The following is a 27,582-nucleotide window of genomic DNA, read 5'->3' as shown; positions in this document are numbered from 1 at the left end:
AGTATGCAAATTACAACACCTGAACCACTGTTCAAAAAATGGACAATATAATTGAACGTTTGGAAGTTATGATGTTTATGAAACACCCAAACCTCTCATCTTAAATTCAGTTTTAAAATTGGACACTTCTTGTCTTTTGTTCAAAGTCAAAGTTGCACAATGTTATCTTTAAATAGTTTAAAAGTTAGTTAACCCGCAAAATCACTGAAACTTTGGAATATTTGAAAAACATGTAAAAGTGCAAAATAATGTCTTCGTTGCATCCAATATTATGAAACGATTGGCAATGGTAATTTGCCAACAATGTACAGAGGCCAGTTCAGACTTTTAAGTGAAGCTGTAAATGATCGGTAGGTCTTCAAGAAATGGCAGAAAATTCAAAAAGAATAATTCTTTATTTTTAGAATATGAATTAAACGTACACAGTTAGGTACCTAATTTCAAAAGCGATTTGATGACAACTTGATTTTGAGTTGGAGCAATAGCTGGCTGAAGGCAAAGACGGATTTTAGAGCCATCTGCTTATTAAATATCATCCTTTCGTACATGAAGTAAACCCTTCAAAACACATAAATGATAAACGCGGCCGTTTGTCATAATATAATTCGAGCTTCATTATTAAATCAAATCACGAGAAGACACAAACAGGCACCCAAACAAATACCAAATACTGTTTTATAACTATTGTAAATGGCTTTTCTTTCGTACATCCGGAATAATCATTCTCTCTGTACAATGTGTTGAATAACGCACCAATCAAGGTTTATATAACATAGTGTATAAAACAGCTATCAGTATGTACATATTGTCTGCTTGTGAAATATCGCTGCTTCAGATGTGTCAAGTAAATAATTTTATTTTAATGTGAACTGAGAAGATGCTTAGTGAAAATTGTGCTGAAGTAGCAAAAAATTATCATTTTTAAATACATCTTTTGTAATTCAAATAATTTAGTATATTTTGCCCCCCCCCCCCCAATTGTTCTAATATTTTATTGGTACATATAAACAAATGCCGAAATATCAAAAGATGGAATTCTTCAGCAGATTATGTACATTCTTCACATTTTATTCCCCAGAATACTTATTTTCAAGTTGAAACAAGCATCATCGGGAACCCACGCACGACAGAGTATTAAATACAAGCGGAACAATACAATTTCTCAACGAAGCACAAGACAATAAGAGGTAAAAACATATATGGGAAATACGCTCTACAGGAATGTTGACTTAGTTACGGTGCCAATTCAATATTCACCTTACCCAAGAAAGGCCGGGCTACATTCCACCGGTACAATACAGAAACTTCGAGAGCACAACTCTTTGAAAAAGTCAAAGGGTTATCATGGGTACACATCGATGATTATGAACAATTACTTGTAGTAACTTAAGGGTTTTTAATACAAACAAGCCCTATCTTTTCTGCCAAAATATACTTCAAGAAAGTACCTTTGCTACAGGATTCTTTCCTGATTGACCCTATCAAATACCCAACCGATAGATTTATATAACACTTAATGGTCTCGCCGGGGGGTAATGTAAATTTAAGTATGTACAAACAGAAGATTAAGACGTTGTACCTTTGGCCACCCTTAATAACAACCATACAAAATATATCGCCTTGTTATCTATTCAGTATTTCACTGTTCATGACAATGTTGAAATACATATGAAGTAAAGCTGTAACAGTGTCATATAGTTCATATAAACTGTCAATTAAATTCAAAATGTGTGTGAAATTGTGACTTATATTTTTCCATGATCGGCTTTAACACTGGATAAGAATGGGGCCGGTAAATTGTCGTTGTAACACACTTGCTTCGTATCGCACCGATCCCGGGTTGATACATCGTTCCAACAAGTGGATAGGCTAACGGCGAACATCACTGGTTAGTAGTTTTCTTCCTGCTATTCACGCTGCTTATCGCGAGAGGTAACATACCGCAAAGATTTGGGCCGTTCTGACTGCTTGACTTAACAGATCTTGCTACACATTTTTTGACGTATAATAAATATTTTCTCGTCCATTGGGAAAGATCCCATTTTGTCCAGTGTTACTTATGGAAAAGACTGCATTTATGCCACTGATCGGGACGAATAATTTTAATTTTGCCATAAGCAATTATAAATGAAGACATTTTTCGTTTCACCACAATCGAAAAGAGTTTTTACAATGAATGTATGTATGTATGTATGTATGTATGTATGTATGTATGTATGTATGTATGTATGTATGTATGTATGTAATGACTTGTTAGTTCTTCGGCTGAGTTTTAGGCTTATATCGTACTTATACGATCAACATAATGGCATGTTAGCTGAGTGACGGACCACCATGCGAAGCTTGTATTATATTTCTGTCCTTAATCTGTCCTCTTTTGCCTTCCATATTTTTGTATTCCATATAATGCGTATGCTTTATCATAGATAAGGTACAAGTGGAGGAGAAACTTTTTCAAGAACATAAAAAATATAATTTATTGATTAAGACTTACAAAAGCATGTAGACACAGTGAAACAGGTTCGTTTAAGCACACCAAAGTGCTCCAATTCAGAAACACACAAGTTCTGCAATGAATTCAAACACATATACCTTATGATTTATGACTGCAGTCACGTGACACTACTTACAGCTTATATATGACGGGTATTGTTATTTTTAATGTAGTTTTGAACAGTGCAAACAACACCAAAACAAAACAGTTACAATAGGATATAGCATACCTGACCCCCTAGCCCATACCCACAGCCCAAAAAAACTCGACTAAAATTCTGGGGAAAACATTGACAACAAAGGTAAAGGGGAATGCAAGAAAAGTATAACACAACGGACAAACAATCTAGTGCATAAAACATCTTAGATATTTCAAGATAAGGGCCTCGGATGGCCGAATTGTCTAATGCACACGTATCTACGATCACTGCAATCACCTCTGTCCGCGAGGGTTCGAGTCTCGAGCTCGGCTAAAGTGAGTATGTGAGAAAGTTGCCAGTAGCTTTCCGTGGATCATTGGTTCTTACCGGGATTTTTCCGGGTTCTATCTCCACCAGTTATACTGGCCGTCATATATAGCATAATGTAAACTGAAAAATGGCGTTAAACCCAAACAAAAACAACATATTTTGAAATACATTATTCGTCACATACTCGTATCACGAAATCAACAAACCGGCGGCAATACATTTGGAACTACTTTTATTAATATGGTAAAATATGGCGGCGGAAAGAGGCAAGGTTACAATCAGAATAATTGGAATATTATTGGCCCTAATGGTACGGTCTACGGTGGGGGGGGGGGGTTATCACCAAAATATTAATGTGTATTCCTACAACTGTTTCCGACGTTATGTCTGTGTTATGGCAGAGCGATGTTCTGATCGGGAGCCATACACGAGTAGTACTGAATGAAATGAGAACGTCTTGTTGCATTATTATCAACACGTGCTCAATAACCTCTTCATTTCACGACATGGGTGTTTTATCAGCGACAACTGTCACCTGATGGGGCATGATTTGGTTCATATCTAACACACTTTATGCCATTTTCGTCACATATCGCAAATAAAGTGGTGAGGGATTTCTAGATTTACAATCACTCTCCACTGCATATAGTTTCCCACCAAAAGAACTTTATTGTTTCTTTTCAAGGTACCAAATTGGACATGTTCAAATGCTTTCAAAATTATGCAGTGTTATAACAAAATTATGCCGATTCCTGGTAAAATTATGCCCATTCCTGGTAAAACCCAGTTATTTTAATATTTTTTCACTTTGTAGTGTATCCATGACAATTTTTACAAGTGTGGGGAAAGTATCCTGAGGGATTTCAGAACATAAAACTGTCAATTAAATTCAAAATGTGTGTGAAATTGTGACTTACATTTTTCCATGATCGGCTTTAATAATCAAAGAAATCATGCCCATTCTATTATATATAAGGATCGGTACACATATGTAGTTCTTCAAATACAAGAGCAGGAGAATAGGAACTACCAGGAATATATAAGCTGCTCCGACTTCAAAATGAAAATATAAATATCAACAACAAAAAAGAAAAGAAAAAGAAAGTAAAATGCAAACATTGACGGAATAATATTTTCAGATATATTGACAATGAAATATTTGTTTTAAGTTCAATTATAAAAACATTATGTAAATACGTAATTTGTTTAAGTTGTTGTGCTTGTAATTGTCATTTGCTTGCGGCGTCCACCTTGAATAAAGAATCTGTAGATCTCGAAAGCAATTCTAGCTTCGATTGGAGGGTGAATCAGGCATAAGTTTCTGTGTGGATCCAGCTAGGTCATTTTCAGTATTTTCAAGTTCCTCCTGGTCCGTTTCGACATTGGTCTCTTCCATTGCGATATCGACTTTGTTGGTCTCTTCCTTTGCGATATCGACTTTGTCGTTCTCTTCCAATGCGATATCGACTTTGTCGGTCTTTTCCATTGAGTTATCGACTTTATCGGTGTCTTCCAATGCAAAATCGACCTTGTCGGTCTTTTCCATTGATATATCGACTTTGTCGGTCTCCTCCATTGCGATATCGACTTTGTCGGTCTTTTCCATTGATATATCGACTTTATCGGTCTCCTCCATTGCGATATCGACTTTGTCGGTCTCTTCTATTGCAATATCTACTTTCTCTGTTTCTTCCATAGCGGGATCGATTTTGTTGCTGCGCTCCCAACAAAACACAGTGAAGGCAAAAACAACCAGAGCAATCTGGAATTATAGGCACACATCAATACGACATTAATAAAGAGAAACAAGAATGGTGATTACAATGACGACAGCGATGACCAAGAAACGTTGGTCCCAGTGGTAGGGCGGTCATGGTGAAAAGGAGGACGACGACTATTGTGGGATGATGATGATGATCATTATGATGATTAAAATGATGATTCTTTTGGTGTTACTGGTGGTGAAGGTGATGATAATGATGATAGCAGTTAGGTGGTAGTTGTGATGATGATGTCCATTATTATTATTATTATTATTATTATTATTATTATTATTATTATTATTTACATGCTAGTGAAGATATTGTATACCATGGTGGTAATGGTGAGTTAATAAGGATGAATGGAGTCATTGATTTATGTATCGTAATCTCTGTGTGTGTGTGTGTGTGATTTTGATTTTTAACGTAGCTTTAACAATTTTTCAGTCATATCGCTACGATGTCTGCAATGTGGCAGTTTATAGTGATGTCTAGCACTGAGGCATCATGCCGCAGACATGTAGCATGATGTCCCACCCAGTCACATTATCCTGACACCAGGCCGACCAGTCCTAACACTAACCTCTTAATGCTGAACGCCAAGCGAGGCAGCTGTTAGTACCATTTTTTAAGTCTCTGGTATGACTCGGCCGGGGATCGAACCCACGACCTCCCGCATCCGAAGCGGACGCTCTAACCACTAGGCCACCGGAGCGGTCGTAATCTGTGAGGAGGTAACATGTGACCGCTCATACGGTTACTTTGACTTTCTCCGATGTAATTCAAGTTTAAATCTTAAACAGAAGAATGGGAACTAAAAGTATTGTTTTTGCATTTATATATCATTCTGCTCGAAATTAACTGACATAGTGGTCGCTTTGATTTAACAAGAAATATAAGTGTATCTGCAGTGTATTTTGATTGACAAGAAACGCAATAAGAAAAGAAATTACTGCCATTCTGTTTTTCATAGGTCTGCATGTAAAACATTAGCGTTTTAACGCATATCTTGTTTAATTACATAAAGAAGCACGACATTTAGTTAAATTTTTAAGACACTAAGCCAAAGTTATAAAATCCAAAAGTAAGCATATGAAATTGAATTTGTCATCAAACTAAATATATATGCACACCTGAAGCCATATTATACCAAAATGCAAATTGTTATTAATATTGTTATTATTATTATTATTATTATTATTATCATTATTATTTTCTTGTCCATTTAAAAAACAAAAAATACCTGTATAACGGCTAAAGCAGCAAACACTCCTGCATACAGACCCACGTTGCCAAAAAGAATAGCCCAAACCACCTTAAAACAACCCTAGATTAAAAGAAAATATAAACGATTAATATATGTGGAGACTTTTCAAGAAGACCGGCTGAAATTTAACTTTTTAAACACCTGTTTATTTACTCCTAAATTGACCTATCGACTTCTAGCGACAAAGCACTGTTTATCTGTGATCTCAGTCGACCGCTGACCAATTTCATTACGTAGGAACCACGTAGCTAATAATGTAAATATTGCGTGTCCGAGCTCTATGGCGTCAGACTCGGATACCTAGATAGTCTCGATTACCATGACCTCTCACGTAAATCCGTGAGATCTTTGCCATACGAGATTCTGGTAAAATCCTTTCTTAATTTCTCTTGTCTGAAAAGGTTATTGGGTAACATTTGTGAAAATGAAGCTACACAGACACATCTTGCTATCTCATTTTGTAAATTGTAAATCAACGAAACTGGCCATGTGTACACGTGAAACATGAACTCATCACAGAATATCAGTGACGAATTGTGTCACATCGTCTCATCACACAATTAAATAAGTTTTCCAAATTCTGAGAAAGCGTCGCTCTTACGTTACAAGGAAAGCTAATTTTTCTACCAGACCCTTGTTTGAAGGAGACCATACGGAGTCAAGCGAGAATATGACTGAACGAGACTTAAGCACCCACGAACAAAGGGTGACACAAAAATATCATCTTTCTGACGGAGTTATCGTTTGTTGTTGTTGTTAGTTCGATGCTTGATTTGCTTCTGAACGGCAGGTCAACACATTAAAGGCTATGTATTTATTATGCCGGTGAAAAGGGAGCTTTATGCCTTTGCCAATGACGGCGTCAACGTTCAGTGTTGGCTCTTTTCTTAGTTTCTCAGGCATTATAACATGTAGGGATATGAAGTTTGATGGGTCTATTCAGCGTGGAGGGCACTGCTTATCACAATGAAAAGGAAGTCACAATGATCGACTTTGAAGGCACGGGCAACTTTGCCGGATTTTTGGAATATTTCTCGGCGTATCGTGCGAGACAGCGTGCTGCGAAATTCCTGCAACCATTAGACCTTTAAAATTTACATCATTACTGACTGGTCATTTTTGGGTCGAATTTCACCTACTTTTTCGTCTGCAATGTTTTGTTCAAGAAAAACTGTAGCTTTTAAAGAAGTGATTATGTTGCAGGGTTGTAGAAACCTAGTCAACTGATCATTTGTGTTGATCTATATTCATTCAACACATACACGCTGCCGAACAATCCTTTAATTTCGTTCCTTCCTTCTCTTCTTCCCTCTCTCACAGCCACCTTCCTTCCAGTTTCCTTTCTGCAATTTCTTATCCTGCCTATATTTCTCACCCTTGACTTTTTCCCATCAAATACAAATGTACAAAATTGCGTTCAAAATTAGCGAAAAAGGGATTATTGCAAAGATTAAACGTAATTCCAATATTAACATTTTACAGAACTGATTGTAATGTCTGACTTAACGTGACTAAAGCATATTTAGAAAATTCACGTTATAAATCCTTCAGGAAAGGACATAGCTGATAAACTACCGAAACTACCGTATTCAAGTAGTTGTTGGTATCCGTGGCAGTCTTGTTGTCGGCGCACGAAAAATCAGTACCGGAAGGAAGCGTCCTGCAGCATGCTAGTGGAGTTTTCAATATGTAACCACTCCCGACATAACTGTAGTTCACCACCCAGCCCGTGGCTCCTGTGAAGTCATTGTAACTATCAACTCCACAACACTTGCTCTGTAAATAAATAATTTTCGGATTTATATGCAACAGTTACCAATGATTTTTTTTTCCGTAATAGAAAAGTTAACCGACAGATTAAAGTGTCGCAGTCTGTTTGTTAATCAATCAAGAAAGCGAAGTCAGTACGTAGCGAAAACCACCAGCGTATTTTGCGCCCGCATATCTGATAAAAACAACTCATGCTTACGACGTACTATTTTTGCCACACTTTGAGTAATGCCATCTTTTTCTATCCCAACCGCCAGATCCGATGTGCATGCGTGTGTTTGTGTGTGTGTGCTCGTGCTCGTGCTCGTGTGTGAGTATGCATACATAAAAACATTAACTTATGAGCAGGTAAATGAAGTTCAATGAAAGTTGTTAATTGTTTGAAGATGGTAATAGATTATGGAGCTCTTTAGTGAACAACTTCTAGAATAATTCCAAAACAAAAATAACTAATACTTCTATGTTGTTAACGTTAGTCAAAATGCTTTAGACTTTTAATTGCGATACAATAAAAATCCAATAGAATAAAAGTATTTTGGTCGGTTGGAGACATGAATGAGATCGGCATGAGGATGAAGTAAACCCCTTCCCTCCTGAAAACCAATAATTGGTGACTGCAGTGCATGCAGTGCAGCATGTATGTATTTATGACTGCAACGTGTGCAATGCAACTTATAAGTATTCTTGGCGAGAGATGGACATGATTCGCCACTCGTGACAATACAAAATATTTCCGTTTATTTACTCCAAAAACTAAAATGTTCTGCTACTACATATTTTTTTTAATGAAAAAAGTTCCGTTTGCATGGATTGTGTATTTTGTCATAATAAAACTGCTTTCGTATGAAATTGAAGAAATTTGTATTGCTCATGGGCGGATTGATATTATTAGGATGGTGTAATGTAGAAACATCACAGCGCGGCTGTATCTGTATCAAGTAGACTTCGAGAGTAAAGTCTGTATACTGCAGTTTTTAATGTGTGAGAGTTTACCTGCAAGGATTTTCGCTGTTGTTGAAATGCGACTTAAAATTACTATTTATAAAGAATATTACTATATTTTGCACGAGGTTCTTTTTCTTAAAAATGTGATTAGAGGTATCAAAACCATTCCCGATAGTGATGAAAAGAAGTCGACTCTTTAATATGCCATCATAATTTTCAGATCCTTCTTTGGCTATTATTCCACGGAATGTACACCACGAATTTACTACGTATGGTGATGGTGACACATCTGCGATCTGTTCATCCACATCTAGTTTTGTTGTTGCATTAGTGTCATCAACGTACTCTTTGATGTAAGCAACGGACACCAAGCGTCTCTGTTTCCACAGTTTCTGTGATTTCAGCGAGGTTCTGTGCGACAGATCCAATTAACTTGACAATTATTTCTTGAATGCCAACATTAGCCGTTGCAGTTTACAAGTTTGTCATTCAAAACTAACAACCTCACGTGGGTCGACGTCGACAACAACGCGACTAGTAAACTCAGCCAATACCGCTTTGGTGGCAAACCTGCTAAGGTCCACATCACCAACACGTCAAGCCCCTCCCCCTCCACCGAAAATGAAAAGGTTGGTGCCTCATGCAAAATTTATATATTACTTTTGAGTGGGTTGGTGAATGTGTATGTATGTATGTAAGTGTTCGTGAGTGTGTGTGCCTGTTTTTGTGTGTGTATGAGAGAGAGAGAGAGAGAGAGAGAGAGAGAGACCTTTTGCATCACAACGTTCCATGCCATGGATAGGTTATCCGTGCCATTAAGCCCTCTATAATTAGACCGAACGTCCGCTTTCAGAATGGTTCTCAAAGGATTTTGGATCTATAAAAATATTAAACAAGTTTTGAAATATTGCAATATAATCACATGCACGGCGGAATTTTGAAAACACGAGGTGTCACGGATTCATTTATTTTCTTTGAATTTTCGATTGTTTAGATTCGTCACGGTTTTAGCAAGGAAACGTTATTGCAGAGAAGAGCTACAATCTGATTAAAATCAAATCTCCAGTGTTATGCATGAATATCTGACAGCAACCGCTTAGGAGTGATGTTCTGCTAACCTACGTTATTACTATAATCGCTAATTTTATCAACCAATCTGATGAAGTCTTATATCTTCGCGTTTGGAGACGAATCAATGTGGATATAGAGTATGAATGTATACTGAATGATTTGATTCACTTTCAGATTTTTCAAAGCTGCATTTCCATAGGCTAATTCAAAGGTCACCAAAACATGACCCTTAAGCGGTCGTCGTCAGATCTTCACGTAGGAAAATGGAGGTCTGATTTTAATCAGATTGAGAGGTTCTACTAATTATTGCCGAGAACTGATGGGAGACGCATGGTAGTGAATAATATCAAGTACTGTAATATTTGACGTATCAGTTATTATTATCTTACTCTATTTAAAAAAAATAAGTCTTTAATTATTTTTAAAGAAAATCTTCCCGGAAGTAATAATTTATATTCTTATGTACTTGAATAGAGTGCTAACGAATAATGCCGCGTACTGCGGGCTGAGTAATGTCATTGAATAATGTGATTAATGCAGATCAGATAATGTTATTTAAAATAATGTCGAGTACTTGAGTGATTACTTCAGGGTTGAACAATGTTAGTGAATAATGCCGAGTATGGCGGGACAGAACATGTTAGTGAACAATGCTGAGTACTAGGGATTGAGAATGTTAGTGAACTATGAGGTACGTGAGTAATTACTGGGTGTCTGAGCATATTATTGAATATTGCTCAGTACAGAAGTAATTAATGCAGAACTGGTCATGTTGTTGAATAATACCGAGTACTGGAGTAATTACTGCGGGGCTTGGCATATTACTGAACAATTCTGAGTACCGCAGAGTTGATCAGTGTTAGTTATTAATGTAGGGGGTTTGGGGGCTGAGCATGTCACTGCGTAATTACTAGTATTGCGAGACAGAGAAAGTTAATGAATAATGATGAGTAACGCGGCACAAAAAAAAAATGTTTTTGAATAATTCCAAGTACCTAAGGAATGAACATGTTAGTGAATAATACCGAGTACTACATGGTCAAAGTTATTACTCATATTTTATGGAAATATTTTCGGGAGTATTAATTTTTATTTCTCAGTTTTTATTAGAATGTTATTAAATAATACCGAGTAATGCCAGGCCGATGCTGCTGCTGAATAATGTCGAGTATTGCGGAACTGAGCATGTCATTCAAAAATGGCGAGTATTGCGGGGTTGAGTATATCATTGAATAATGCCGAGTATTGCGGGGTTGAGTGATGTTATGTCTATTTGATTTAATTTATATTTTATTTAATTGAATAGTTTGTAAGTTTTAAAATCCTTTTTTCAATTTCATTAAGTAATATAATTTTGTTTACTAGGAATTTGATATTTTCCAGAAATTAGTTTGACCTGACTGTTTTGTCGAATACACCTAATAATAGAATTTTGTATCCTTATGCTGACCTAGTTGTTGGGATTGATTGAAAATCAAGTAAGCAACTTCTTTTTTTAAATTTATTTTTAATGTGTGAATGATAATAGTGAAATCTAGGCTGACAGGAGAACGTGACCATAGACATGTAAATAGCTTCTAAACCGTTTTGGAAGGTGATCACGTGCCCCTCATCCGGGAATCTGTTTTGCGTCTCGAGATACTGCATAACCTTTGTTTATAGAGAAATTAGTAAACTGGGCTTTTACACTGGAAATCGTTTGCTTGTGACCAGTTTTGAGTGAAAAACTTTATTTTAATGGCATTATTAATTCTTTTTCCTGGAAATATCTGAGTGCTCATACATAATTCTTGGACAAAGACATTTATCGAAATTCCATTCGGAAGTTCAAACACCGGAATATTATCTTCTTTGGAATAACAAAGAAATGTAGACACAACAGTCTTATAAAGGTTACAGTATACGTCATCGCCTACCATTTTGGATTTTTCGTCGGGACTCGGAACTAAAATTCATTAGATCATTTCATTACTAGGACTTCTAAAATTTAATTTGTAGATTATTCTTGGATTATTCCTGGATTTGATTTCTTAAAACCGTAAGTTCTTTTTTTTTTTTTTTTTCGTTATTTATTTTTTTTTTCTTTCATTTTTACAGTGTTTTCCCAGAGAAATAAAATTAATTTTAAATTTGTCAAAGCTTGCTGTTTTCACTCTTTCTTTGTTACTGTTTATTAAAGCCTAAACACGTAATATAAGAGCATGTCATTGAATAATGCCGAGTATTGCGGGGTTCAAATATCATTGAATAATGCCAAGTGTTGCGGGGCTGAGTATGTCATTGAATAATGCACATTATTGCGGGTTTAGTATATCATTGAATAATGTCTAGTATTGCCGGACTGAGTATCTCATTTAATAATGCCGACTTTTGCGGGGCTGAGTATGTTAGTGAAAAATGCAAGGTATTTTTGGGCTGAGCATGTTTATTATTAATGCGATATATTCGAGTAATTGATGCTGGAAATATTGATGCATCAATATAATGCAATATCAACGTTATTAGTTATTTTTCATGAAAATCTTCTTCCAAGTACAATTTTGTTATTTTCAGCTTTTTTAACAGAATATAAGAACAACAAGAATATATATTGTGAAACTTCCTCAGTATGAATTAAAATGGAAAAAATCTATAAACTATTAATAATTAGTGCTTCTAATTCAATACACCTCTAAAATTAATAGACTCACAGGATACAGTAAAATTTAAATTGTAAAATAACACTTTTAATTTAACATTGTCCCTGAATAAATGTTAATATACAGACTTCCTCAACTGATATATGATGTCGTACAACAAAGAAGACAACAATGACCGTCAATATTAAATATTTTTGATACAATTATAACATAAGCTAAGTAAGGGAGGTAATACTTACTACTGATGGTACTCCGAACAAAATTATAAGCAAAGTTATCTCCTCTAGCAGAAGTATTATTAAAGCCACGGCATACTGCAAAAAAAAAAAAAAAAAAAAAAATGAAGAATAATTACGTAGGTTGCCAGCTGGATATCTTTTCCTAATTAGACAAGAAAAGTAACTCGCTACGTACTTTCGATTTAATTTGTTTTACTGACATTTGTAAATCTTATATTGGCTAATATAAGTGATAGCAATATTTGCTGGATTGAGCGGTGAACGTTTAGCAGAAAACGAGCCTACATTTGCTTTCTACTGGAAAGAAGAGGTTACGTTAAAAATAAACAAGTTGGTATATACATTCATATATATCTTCGATTCATTTTCATGGCATGTAGTGTACTAAAATCATGAACATCGTTTCTTTTTCATCGTTTTCATTATCGCGATACTGACGTCATGGTGTCTAGTTTTTCTCTAGTGGTGATGATTAAATAACAGATGTCTTTGATGTTTTCTACTGTATAAGATAACCCAGACACTGTTTACAGAATTTTGAAGTACTAACTCTCTGAGAGTGAAGTTTATGCAGATGATGTAGCCTGTCCTCTCGTGGGAGTAGTTCCTTATCATCTCTCTCTCTATCTCTCTCTCTCTCTCTCTCTCTCTCTCTCTCTCTCTCTCACACACACACACACACACACACACACAGAGGAACAGAGGAAGTATATAGTTTAGTTTCTCATCTTTGTTTATCAACTAATACCGCTCTTGTGGCCTAGTGGTTAGAGGGTCCGCCTCTAATGCGGGAGGTCGTGGGTTCGATCCCCGGCCGAGTCATACCAATGACTAACAAAACTTGTACTAACAGCTGCCTCGCTTGGCGCTCAGCATTAAGAGGTTAGCGTTAGGACTGGTCGGCCTGGTGTCAGGATAATGCTAGACATCACTATAAACACTCACACATTTAGAGATCGTAGCGATTTGACTGAAAAATTGTTGAAGTTAAGTTGAAAATCCAAATCACACACACACACACACACACACACACACACACACAACTAATAATATTGTTGTTGTGGTAGACTCTCTCTCTCTCTCTCTCTCACACACACACACACACACACACACACACAGAGGAATTACAAAATTTAGTGTGTTATCTTTGTTTATCAACTAATATTATTGTTGTATTGTGCCAGTCGTGCTCACTGTTGCTTTTCGTTTCTTAAAAAAAAAAAAAAATCATTTCTAAAGAGGTGGTTTGATAACGTAGTATGTTTGTATATGGTGGCGTTTAACATCATCTCGTCTAAACAGCGGCTATATGGTGCCAACTAAAGTAAAGATTGAATAATCTAAAAATAAAGAAATGCACAAACACTCGGGAAAGACAAACCCGTACAAGTAAATGTACACATGAAATACAGATATAAAAGGTAAATATGTTAGGTATATGTTGTTGTTGTTGGGTTTAACGCCATATTTCAGCACACGATAGGCTATGCATGGTGGCCAGTATTAATGGTGGAGGAAGAACCCGGGAAAACCCCGGGAAGAACCACCGACCCACGAGAAGCTACTGGCAAGCTTTCTCACATACCCACATTGGCTGAATCCTAGACTCGAACCCACGCAGACAGAGGTGAGATGGCAGTGATCCGTAACGGAAAGCGCTTTAGACCACTCGGCCACTCGGGGCCCCGTTAGGTATATAAAATGAGTAATAAAGTTAAGAAAGGTAGACTCCTTTAAATATATGGCCTAAACTGTGTACACGAGCCGCACTCCTTCAGAAGTCCAAGAGACCGCTCCGGTGGCCTAAATGGTTATGAGCGTTCGCCTAGGATGCAGGAGGTCGCGGGTTCGAACCCTGGCCGTGTCATACAAAGGACTAATAAAAATGGCACTTACAGCTGCCTCGCTAGGGGCTCAGAATTAAGAGGTTAATGTTAGGACTTGATTTTATCTGATAGTAGATCATTATAGAAATGTTTCTTCGAGTTCGCATACAAATACTTTTGTCTTACAGAGTTGAAGTCTACACACTCAACAAGAATGTGCTCCAATGTCAGTGGACCCTGTCATGTTATGCATTCTTGTCAAGTTCACCCTTCCATGTAATACATTCTTGTCAAGTTCACCCTTCCATGTTATGCATGTGTCAGTGGACCCTGTCATGTTATGCATTCTTATCAAGTTCACCCTTCCATGTAATACATTCTGGTCAAGTTCACCCTTCCATGTTAGGCATTTGTCAGTGGACCCTGGAATGTTATGCATTCTGTTCAGGTTCACCCTTCCATGTAATACATTCTGGTCAAGTTCACCCTTCCATGTTATGCATGTGTCAGTGGACCCTGTCATGTTATGCATTCTTGTCAAGTTCACCCTTCCATGTAATACATTCTGGTCAAGTTCACCCTTCCATGTTAGGCATGTGTCAGTGGACCCTGGAATGTTATGCATTCTGGTCAGGTTCACCCTTCCATGTAATACATTCTGGTCAAGTTCACCCTTCCATGTTAGGCATGTGTCAGTGGACCCTGGAATGTTATGCATTCTGGTCAGGTTCACCCTTCCATGTAATACATTCTGGTCAAGTTCACCCTTTCATATTAGGCATGTGTCAGTGAACCCTGGCATGTTATGAATTCTGGTCAAGTTCACCCTTTCTTGTTGTGCATGTGTCAGTAGACCCTGGCATGTTATGCATTCTAATCAGATTCACCCTTCCATGTGTACGCATGCGTCAGGCGTGCCTGCCTGAAACGCGATATGAACTGGCATGTTGTGCACTGTGGTCGAAAATCGCCCTTCCATGTTATGAATGTGTCAGGCATTCGTGCTCGAACGCGATCTGCACAGTACCAGTTCATCTCGAGTTCTATACGAGGGATGCCGTTCTCCAATTGTGAGTGTCATATTCTAAGTTTATTGAGTTTTCATTCTTCTGTTTTTTTTTTGTTGCTAAATACAGCGAACATGCTGATTTGTTAAATATTTGAAGTCATTGTATGGAATGTTGTATCTGGAAACGGTTGAATGTATTGCAGCTTTGGCTGCTTTATGTATCCTTGTATTACCCTTTTCAAAAAGTGCCTAGGCACTCAACATTACCATTATTATATGATACAAGTAAATCTTGCATCATCTTTCATATCTGGGCTATTAAGCGGATAGCAGATCTGGGGTTTTGCAAGGCTTTCAGAGAGGAAGGGGAATCCGAAAATATGATTTTGTTTTCTTCAGAGAAACTTCACTCTTAATATGGCTGTAATTTTTGCAGGAAAAAGTGATGCCTTACCTTGCTCTAGATGCGACGGGATATTGCCATAGCAACTCCAATCTAGTCTCCACATTTCGAAACGTCTGTATAGGAAGCAATGCTTTGACAGAATTACTCTAAAACAGAATAGGAATTTTCGAAGACTTTTAAATCGGCAGAGATAAAATATAGTTTTGGGGTGTTGATAACAAAGGCGTCAATTCTGGAACATAGAATTGTGCAGAACTTTTCGATATTGTCGATATTGGTCTTAGCTGTTTTATACGCGTGCGAGTTAGTATGCTAAAATGTTGGACTATGTTTGATTTCCGAGCGTACGAGCTTTGGTATTTGAGCTTAAACACTACATCCAACGCAGGATTTGATGGAAATGGGGCCTAAACAATACATCATACGCAGAGTTAGATGGATTGAGAGCCTAAACATTGCATCATACGCAGGGTTAGATGGATTTGGAGACAGACTCGTAGCGTAATGAAAGATTTGTCTTAATTAACATGTTAGCTGGTTGAGATGTTGATTGTACACTGTGCCGTTCGCACTGCCCAAGGTTGGTACTGACGTTGGTGATTGCTAATATAATGAACACTATCTTCGAACGACACTCAAAGGTCCAAGAAATGTCTCCTTTGTGGACAGGTGACCTTTGCACAGAAGTTGAATGCTTTAATGGGATTAAGAAAAATAACTTATAAATGTTGACCTAATGAAAATGTGATCTTTGTGTAGAAGTGCCGTTTAGCACTTAGGCAGGTGTCATTGTGTGTCTGCCGCAGGATGAAAGATGGGAAGTGACGGAAATCTTGATGGTGGCGGCATTCATATTTCCCATTATACTTGGCTAGCTGGATGAGAGTATTGCTATTTGTGATGGACGTGATGCATTTCTATTGTTTCTTCCAAACTCAGACAGGTGCGAGGTAGTGTTTGACATTATCGCCCGACTGGATCAACGATGCGATTGAGACTATCACCGTCATTTCTAAAGAGTTGTTAGGCTTCACATAACTCTCTGCTAGCAAATATCTTTTTGATGGCGCTACTGGTGGTTGTCCTCTAGGATTTTACACATTTCTGCATAAAGTATAGTAAAGTACAAGCATCAATATATATAATAAAAGTTGAAGATATCCGGAGTTTTGTTGATTTTTTTTAACAAGATGCCATAATTTATGTCTTTACTACCATCCAATGGATAACGGATGAGCTGGCCACTACAGTGAAAAGAACCCGTCCTGTTAACAGTACTTTACTGACGTTGACCTCAAATATGGCTGACGGTACATATCGAGGAGAAAGCTATTACGGTTGTGTGAACTAGGTGTGATTTAGGTCAGCATTCACCGTATACATTGTTTTCAATATTTAATCAAATTGTGCTCACCAAAACGTAAAAGAACAAAAATGTATCTAATACTGATGATAACTGTTCGATCTTCCGAAGCTTCAGTTGTTCGAAGGTTCATGCATCCAACCTATGTTTGCAAGAGAGCTCTATTGTTCGAAATAAAATAAAAGAAAATCACTTTATTATTTGTCAAAACCAACAAATGACTTTCAAAATATAAACTGTAAACGTGTCTAGTGGATACGAATGCTCACACCCATAGGTATTAAAATGAAAATGTTTTTGTTCAATTGAGGGAATTTGTCATGCCATCGGTTGTTCGGGCCGAGATATATTAGCAAAATAAAGAGCGAACACAAATATCCTAAACTGACCTTTAAGCTGCATCTCTGATTTAACAATAGGTAGACGGCCCAGAGCCTGGTATGTGGCACATCGACTATGAGAGATACATGTGTGTGTTAAGTTTCATTAAAATCCCACAAACCATTCAAACTTTTTAGAGCGGACACTAAAAATATAATTGTTGACCTTTGAACCAGTCTGCGACCTTGACCTTGGGGAGACGTGCCTTAGTGTTGTAAGCCACACATTGTCCAATGTTTAGATATACATTTACGATATGTTTCTTCAAAATCTCTCTGCTGAATTAGTTTTTATCAGAGGACTTTATTATGCAATGTTGTGAGCATGCGCTCTTACTTTTTCCATAAGTTGCAAAATCCAAAACTCAAACCATCAAATGGCACCAACACGATCTAACTTATTTTTACTATTCGAAGTGACATAATGTGTCAGAATATATTGATTTATACCTGTCTTCAAAATAATTTTAATCTCCCTCTTCTCATATTGTTTTTTAAAGTCATAATTACATTTATCCTAAAATTTATATTAACATTTGGTCCTTTTTCCAGTCGGAACAAAGGCCAGAAATTAAGTATTTAGGTATTAAGTACTTTTATTAGGTACATTTTGTCTCGTGCTTCCAGTTCATGTCACGTATGACAAGGAAACACTAATTTTATGAGAGAGAAAAAAAAACTAATTTCCTGATGTGAAAATATAAACCGAAATTGTCAAACGAGGTTTGCTTTATAATGAGAGCTTATTTGTGTCATGTATATTTTTTTAAAAAAATGGTAGATTTGGGAAATGTGCTTGATTTCTAAGAGGATTTATTGGAAGCACACATAAAATATGCTTTATTAAGAACGAATTTATTTCTACCACGGCTGCTACAAGTCAGCAACTATTCAATAAAAGGTTACTACATACAAATTTTATTATAGAATGAAAATCAGGTCACTACGCCTTTTGAACGAATTACTTAACTTTGAACAGTCGTCTGCAATACTCTAGCACACACAAATGTACTGAACATGGTCCGATTACATTACTTTATTTGTTTAGACAGTAAATATTATTTGCGTAGTTTTTAGATCAATAAATACAGAGCAGGACTATTAATCTAAAATTTTGAATCAGCTAGGGGAGGCTACATTGTCGTGTCCATGAATATAGTCTATTGCTTGCGAAATACGTTTTACAGTCCTGCAAATAAATATGACAAATACAGTAACCAGTCCAAATAGTCGATTAATTAAAAAAAACTGATCCACCGTTTTGAATTCGTTACATAAAAGAGAAAATGTATTTGTCTCTAATAAACAAAGAAAATATTCGTTATTCACATAGTTGATTTATTTAGGTACCATTTGCTTGGTCAACAAGAAATACATACAATATTTAATATCAACACAATATGGATATGTGCGCTTCGGGTGATAGATTTTGTCTAGTGGCCTAGATTACGAATTAAAATTCTTGAATCTTTAATTGTAAGTGCATATTTTCGAGCAAGTTACATTCATAAGGAAAAATTAATTCTTGTCTTACTACAACTAGCATTCACTTCTATTATCGGGATTATTTTCTGACTTTGTTTCAACTTGTAATACTTTGCTTATTCGTCTATCATAGTAACTATTTATGTTTGACTTTTGGCCATCCTTGCATCACTTAATATTTATAATGGTATGACAGTAGAGACTAATGATTATTAATAGTTTATATATTTTTTCAAGTTGTTTATAAGTATGTAACTATTCAACCAACTATTTTCCAATAGGGGTACACATTATTTTTAAAAATTGTCAAGTCGTAAGATTCGACTCATCACAAAAATTTTGAATTCAGTGCGAGATCTAACTAGAAGTTTTTATTTATTGTTCATGCCTATATTATTTTATAAAATGTTGTTTTTAGCCCCTGTGACATTGACTTGATTATGCCAATAACAAAATTAATAGCGTTTCTTTTCTACCCAAAATCTGTATTAGCTTCTTTCATGCCCATTAGACTAAAAGAAGTTATCATCAGAGAATGAAAAGATTTGCTGACGGATAGACGAAAAATCTATTTGTTGCTGTGGGGTGGTATGTATGTGTGTGATTTGGATTTTAACGTAGCTTTAATAATTTTTCAGTCATATCGCTACGATGTCTGCAGTGTGGCAGTTTATAGTGATGTCTAGTACTGGGGCATCATGCCGCAGACATTTTGCATGATGTCCCACCCAGTCACATTATTCTGACACCAGGTCGACCATTCCTAACACTAACTTCTTAATGCTGAACGCCAAGCTGTTGCTGTGGTCTTGACCTCGAATGAACTAACAACCAAATCAACTGTGTCCGTCCTTTCCACGTGGGAAACGTTCATGTGAATTTCCATGAACATCGGACAAATATAAATAAAGCTAATTACCTAGAAACGAAATTGCTGTGATTTGGATATTTGATGGACTAAAATCTCAATTAAATTTTTTTTTTTTAGTCGAGAATAACATTTCTGTAAAGTGTCATGTCCATCAGTAGTTATCTAAACTATAGTTATTTTGGTAGAAAAATAAAGGACTACAATTACCTTACTTTTAATTAGCGTACTACTTATCAAATAGTCATTCAGTGGTCGAATTGTAGATATTGTGGATACCTTGGATGGAAAACATTCATTTAAAAAGAGGAAAACACCCATTTAAAATGGGGAAACACCCCTTTAAAAGCGACTGAACCGAAAAGGCACCAGATTCGCTGCCATCCCTATATTTTTGTAGATAATAAAAGGGGGGGAGAAATAACCAGAAAGAATCATTTGCTTCGGTTTTTTTCTCCAGATAATCTCTTGTCCAGATCCAGAGTTAAAGAAAAACTAAAATTTAAATAGTATGCAACACATACAAATTATAACATGACGCCTGCTTGAATGACCTTGAGTCTTGACTAAAAATGAATACACTATCTTTATCTCGTGAGTGTTTTGTGTGTTGAAATAAAAACAACACAATCTTTTTTGAACTTCCTTCCTGATTTGCTTTTGAAGCAATATAAATTCTTCAGAGAAATTAACCACTGATTCAGCTAATCAAATTTTGACCAATAACTACTTTTTCATTCCAGTTGAATCTTTGGAATATTAAACCATTGAACCTTCCGACTAATGCACGTTCGGACCACTGAACCTTCGGGCCATTGAACCTTTCTTTCAGACCGATGACCATTTGAATCGGCGAGCCTTTGAAACCGTGAAGCCTTTTTTCGTACCATAGAACCTTCAGACCAATGAATCTTCGGACTATCGAAATATAACCAATATTGATATATTACCAGTATTGAGTGGGCTGGTGGATGTGGGCTATTTAATGAAGATATCGAAGATTATCATCGTAATTGCTACATTACATATCACATATAGCACGGTAGTAATACTCATGTTCGTTATTGCTACATTACATATCACATATAGCACCGTAGTAATACTCATGTTCGTTATTGCTACATTACATATCACATATAGCACCGTAGTAATACTCATGTTCGTTATTGCTACATTACATATCACATATAGCACCGTAGTAATACTCATGTTTGTTATTGCTACATTACATATCACATATAGCACGGTAGTAATACTCACGTTCGTTATTGCTACATTACATATCACATATAGCACGGTAGTAATACTCATGTTCGTTATTGCTACATTACATATCACATATAGCACCGTAGTAATACTCATGTTCGTTATTGCTCGTATTTTCGGTGTTAGTAGTTACAAGCGGGATCATTATTGTTAAAATGAAGCAGTGATCGTTTTTCTTTGATTCTTACGACATTAAACTAATGAGATGGTAAGTACACCAACGCACACAACATGAGAAACATGGATGAGAGCGTGGCGGTGGTAGTAGTTGTGTTTGTCTTGATAAATTTAGCTTTAAATTTGGTTGTGGTAGATGTTTTGGTGGTTGTAATGATGGTTGTAATGATGGTTTGGTGGTGGTAAAAGTTGCTACAATGATTCCTACCACAATTAGCAAGGAGTGAATCTTATGGCAGGATCCACAGCACCCGAGAAAGCACATTACAATTATTAATACGCCGAATCCGATTAAAATCAGAGCCACTGGCTGTAGTATAGGTCCGAGGTCAACGTTGATGTCTTTTGAGCCGAATCCTGCTTTCATTAGAGATGTCTGAATGCTGTCCTCTATGGGTTTAAGTTCGGTTTTGTACGATCCCGATCCAAATCGAATCACTACTCCGGTGATGAAGAATCCGAACCCTGCTACCTGTTAATAATATAATATAATATAATATAATATAATATAATATAATATAATATAATATAATATAATATAATATAATATAATATAATATAACATAATATAATATAATATATAACATAGCATAATATAATATAGTATAATATAATATAATATAATACAACACAACACAGTATAATATAATATAATATAATATAATATAATATAATATAATATAATATAATATAATATAATATAATATTAATATAATATAATATAATATAATATAATATGGCAACACAGGGCCAAGCGCTTGTGGTCACACAGCCAACAAGGCGAAAGCAAGACCAACTTGAATAATGCAAAGCTGAGGTCATATGGAATTTCAACATTCAGAACGGCCACATGAAACATTATAGGATATTGTTGGACAAGTTGAGGATCGAGCTTATTATGATTAGTATAGCTAAAGTTGAAATGGTGCGAACAGTCAGTGTATGGTGCTGTCGTAATATCAAAGTTCAAGCAAGCCAATGAATCCAGTGATCAGTTGTTTGATCTGTATGATTCGAGCACGATACAGGCCCCAAACTTCCCAAATACCTGTTGAGTAGATGTCATTTGCCTGCCCGTTCGTTGATATTGAACTGTGATAGAAATGGATTCTTGGCGCCATATCGAATTTGGTTCTACCATGGAACTCTCATGTCAAACACAAAGAAAAAGTAAACGTAACCAATTCAAATGCTCTGACCAGAGAAGTTAGAATGATAATGAAGACTGGGACAGATATCGTGCTAATTAAGGTGGGAGCACTGGGAGTATTGATCCAGAAATTAAGGGGCAGTTTAGGGAAGACTAGAAGAACTACACATCGACACTCTTCTGACCACCAAGAATAATACAGAAAGTCCTTGAAGTCTTTGGTTATTAAAATCGGTGAAATCTCAGAGAAGAAAGGCCAGCCAAACATACAGCTAGTGTGGGGAGACGTGGAAGGGGTGATGATGATGACGAAATGAAAAAGAGAAAAAGTGAGAAGAAGATAAAAGAAACAATTAGCATTAATATTTATTCCATCGCATGAAAAGACTTGAGATACAAATAAATGGTTAAATGCCATAATATTTCAGACTGCATGACGGATATGTGTAGGGAAATATTCCATATAAAGTATATTCCGTATCTAAATGATTACTTAAAGCCAATAATTCTAGACCTAAAGACAACATTTCATTTTTTGTTACGGTTTTATACAAAGTAACAAAACAGAGGGAAAACAAACAAGTTTTATAAAATTTAACAAATATTTTATTTACCTAAAATAAAAAGTGAAAATTTAAAAGGAGCTTACAGTATTGTGAACTAAATCTAAATAATCCTGAAAGTTATATGACAAGTCCAAAAGTATATTGTATTTCCGATGAATTCAAGAGGTGTTCCCACAAAAAATGAATTTCAATTTTGAATGTGATGATGTTACAGTAGTCTGGAATAGTGTTGATATGCTAAAAGTCTTGATGTATCACAATGATATAATCCAAAATGTCTTAGGATGAATTATCCATAATGCCAAAATAGTGATTTATTACTAAATCAATGAGCACGTCGTAATTCCTATAAATGATTTAAAGTAATTAAATCCTCTTAGCTGAACACAACTAAAATGAATTCCTCTAAGACTGATGTAAAGATCTGGAATTCTAATATAATCATCCTTGATATAAAAACCTATGACACAGTTTGAGGACCAGGACGAGTGTCATCTTAATGAAAATTTCCATCAAACTGTAGACAAGATTTGTTTCCAGAAATTCTAAGGCCAGAATTAAGGTGGTATCTAGAACTCAAGCCTAGTAAACATGTTTACCCTACATGACATTAAACACGTAGGTCTAAACTCATACCCTCAATTATGGATAAAGGTCAATCATATGATACAAATTAAATATATATCACATATAATCATGTACAAAAGCCAGCACACAATACAAATGAAATATACATAGCAACAACCTGTTATTAATTAGTCAGGGACGCTACTGAATCCTTAATTTTAACATAAGGGTTTGGTTGTGGTTTGCTGTCGACGTAAATTTGGTCATTCTTATCTTAAAGTCCCTGTCCTGATATTTAATCGCTGAGAAAATTTTGAATCTTTGCAATACAGCTGGGACATAAAGATGGTAATAAATGGTATGATGGTTTTTGTAACACACAAAATGTAGCGACGTTGCTAGAGAGCATTGATTACTGAAGTTAAAGTCGCGTTAACCGGTAAACCAGTTCTTCAAATGAGCATACAGTGAGTTTTGATTGGTTCATAGCTAGAACGACGACGATTATAACATTAAATCGGAACACCTCGTGACTTTTCTAGCAAATTCCATGTTGACGCAAAGGACCTAGTCTCGATCACAAGTGCAATAGAAATATCGCGTCATGTCATTATCAATAGCAGCTTAATTCTTTCTTGCATCAAAACTGAAAAGTAACTGTTATGAAATATATGATAATGTGTTACGTGCTTTGGTAAATCCTATTGCATCTTTCGGGCCACCTTGGCTAGTTACGAAACAAGGCTTTACCGAGAAGTTGCGCATGCATCGAACTGTTTTTTTTTTTTTTTTTTTCTTCATTCGCAACTTCTCGATCAACCCTACAATCAATCTAATCGTAGAAATAAACGATATGGTCCGAATATATTGAGGTTTCTTTTTTGTGGAAAAATTTGCGGCGAATGAAATACTGGGCCGATTGATGTAGTCTTCCCGAGGTGAGTTTTTTCCAAACAGTGGCTGAGAGGCTTAGTCCGATTAAAATAAAAAAGCACTTACAAGGAATATAATGTTTAGCAACACTACGACCAGTCGGCCAATGCCAGCGATACGTGCGAGTGCCCTCATTGCAGTGGATTCTGTAAACAAAAATTAGTGCATTAGGACATTGAATAGAAGCCACACATTTAGACCAAAGCAACTAGAGTAGCTGCCAATCGTAAATCCGCACACGTATTAGACAGAGCTGAACATAAGAAAAGCTCCTAAAATTGATTTTCTTTTACCATCGACATTTCCCATTGACCTTAGCGGCGGAAGTCAAACCTTTACATAGTTCGCACCAATGGAAAACGAATGTGACAATTCGTTTTCACTAGACAGTTTAGCAGGTTACATATTTCTGGACAGAGGGCCGGATGACAGAAGGTTGGTCTCACAACATCATTAACACCAAATCAACATGTATCCGATGTTTTGTTTATATTGTTGTTGTTTGTTTGTTTTTTTGTGGGTTTTTTTTTGGGGGGGGGAGTATTTTTCGCTTAGATTATTCTCATTCGATACCTCAGGTCACTAACAACACAGTCGAGGTGGATCGAATGATGAGACTTGTGCATATTTAGAGGCCACTCCTGTCATATATAAAATATAGTCCATGCTTACAGGGATGAGGGTTTGTTTAAGGGGGTGGGGCGCAGAGTATTGTACAGCTCTGCAAATCATACTGCATATACACCCGACCAAGAATGCTTAATCACTTCATAAAAATGTGTTCTACTGCTACCTTTTTGTTTGCAGTATAATTATACTTTAAAATGTTTGACTGAACTTAAATATCCCTATACGAAATAACTAGGAACCCCAACCACCTAAGTAAATATTGCACTGAAGAAGTTTTGTATCCTGTGTTACGCATTAAAGCAATCATACTAGTTGGGTGCAAGAACAGGTATTATCAATTAGACACCACGTTTTCTTTCATTGTTAAGATTATTTCCAGTCATCCATTTACTGGCTGATATTCAAACATAATTTATCGACCAATATGTACAGTTAGCTGTGTTTAGGTGACTAGTGATATTAATATTAGACAATGTGGGTCTACAAAGATATATATATATATATATATATATATATATATATATATATATAGAGAGAGAGAGAGAGAGAGAGAGAGAGAGAGAGAGAGAGAGAGAGAGAGAGAGAGAGAATTGCGAATATATGCATAGATATGCTTTAGCATACAAAGATATACATTAACATAAACTTACTAAGATATACATTAACATTCAATTACAAAGATATACATTAACGTTCAATTACAAAGATGTACATTAACGTTCAATTACAAAGATATACATTAACGTTCAATTGCAAAGATATACATTAACGTTCAATTACAAAGATATACATTAACGTTCAATTACAAAGATATACATTAACATACAATGTGTAAGCTCTAATTTCATCGCTCATCTCATGTTTCTTCTATATTCAAAGAAATACTGTCAAAATATAAAACTGACACATGTTTGTCATGAAAACTTATCAGAACAAAGCGAAGAAAAAACAAAATTGAATGTTGCAAAGCTGGACAGATCACTGAATTTGAAAAAATATTTTTAGATGGAGAGAAAAGAAGTGATCAAAAATGAAGAAAGTTAAAGAAAACGTCATGCTTATCTATGTATACTCAACAGTAACTCCTTCGCTTGTAGGATAATTTCACTGACTGAATACAATCCAGATGAATTCAGTGTAGTCTAAATGAACACTTGGAATTACGCTGTACAAACCAGCTAGAACTCCACAACTGAGAATTAGCTTTCTTTCTAATTGATGGAAATATTTACCCAGTGTACCTGTTTTTCTGTTGATTAAAAATATACTAGACGCAAATGACGATTAACACATGGCATAAAGAAAAAGAAAACTGTAAAACATGCAGAATGGGTAGGTGGCAGCAAACACCCATAAAGATTCTAATGATTAGAATACACGTTATGTCAAATCTAATTTTTATTACGGTACCTTTGTTGACTAGAACTCTATCTCACCTAAAAGCGACCTACTATTACTAAAAGCTTGTAATCTTTTATGATATTACTCCTCTCCTATGAAAATATTGCCCTTCTTTAACTTAAATACTGAATAATCTATGTACATGATTTGATAGTTCAGTCCATGAGAATATTTGAGAGGCCATTAAATGAGTATAGGCGATAAAATAACAGAAAATTTCGACTCACCGTCGTTCACCCAAGTGATCTAGCTGCACATACATATTTCTAGCCACAATCGATCAATATTATCAATTGAAATCTGTACACTTAAAAATACATCTATTTATCATGGAGCCTTTTCATTCCATTATCAATAGGCATTTATAGAAGATGAAAGGGTTTGCTCGGCGAAATATGAATATAAGTCGGGAGTCATGGTGCTGTTGGTAAACTCATTGTCAAAACTCTCTCTCTCTCTCTCTCTCTCTCGTATGGTCATCTCTCGATATATATCCTTAAATCCTCTACTGACAGCTGTTGAACCGCACGTTTTTTTTTTTCGTTAATTCTGTTGTGCTTATTTGTTTATGTATAAAATGGATACACAGTTTCTACCACTCTCAAAATTTTTATGAAAAAAAAGAGATAACTCTTAAAACTGCTACATTTAGCATAGCCCCATCTATTGCTTATAGTAGTAGTGTTAGTAGTAGTAGTAGTAGTGGCAGCAGTAATAACAATAGTTGTCGTAGCAGCAGCAGTAGTAGTTGTAGTACTAACAGCAGTAGTCGTAGCTATAGTGTTGTATTGATAGTAGTTGTAGTAACGGCATCAATCTAGGAAACGCACGCAGTTTGCAAATATTTACGATAAAAATGGTTGTACGGATAGCACAAGCAATTTGTTTTATATTTGATCTC

General features: G+C 35.9%; 1 protein-coding gene across 2 annotated transcripts; it reads right to left on the bottom strand.

The window, feature by feature from the left end:
• Window positions 1-2,463: 2,463 nt before the first annotated feature.
• LOC149793406 (uncharacterized) lies at window positions 2,464-27,023 on the bottom strand. 2 transcript variants are annotated; one of them, XM_089967389.1, is made up of 8 exons: window positions 26,909-27,023; window positions 24,717-24,796; window positions 21,643-21,906; window positions 12,655-12,729; window positions 9,475-9,582; window positions 7,575-7,766; window positions 5,967-6,050; window positions 2,464-4,725 (listed from the first exon to the last, which is right to left on the bottom strand). In XM_089967389.1, the coding sequence occupies exons 2-8, from the start codon at window positions 24,783-24,785 to the stop codon at window positions 4,249-4,251; spliced, it is 1,269 nt and encodes a 422-aa protein (XP_089823515.1). In that variant the 5' UTR covers window positions 24,786-24,796; window positions 26,909-27,023; the 3' UTR covers window positions 2,464-4,248. The 2 variants fall into 2 exon arrangements, with proteins under 2 accessions (XP_089823515.1, XP_089823516.1); XM_089967390.1 differs by lacking the exon at window positions 26,909-27,023 and adding an exon at window positions 26,358-26,457.
• Window positions 27,024-27,582: the final 559 nt, after the last annotated feature.

Source organism: Sinohyriopsis cumingii, chromosome 8, assembly GCF_028554795.1.
Source record: "Sinohyriopsis cumingii isolate HCF-2022 chromosome 8, ASM2855479v2, whole genome shotgun sequence".
In the NCBI taxonomy this organism is placed as follows: domain Eukaryota; kingdom Metazoa; phylum Mollusca; class Bivalvia; order Unionida; family Unionidae; genus Sinohyriopsis; species Sinohyriopsis cumingii.
This window is presented reverse-complemented; position numbering and strand designations above follow the sequence as displayed.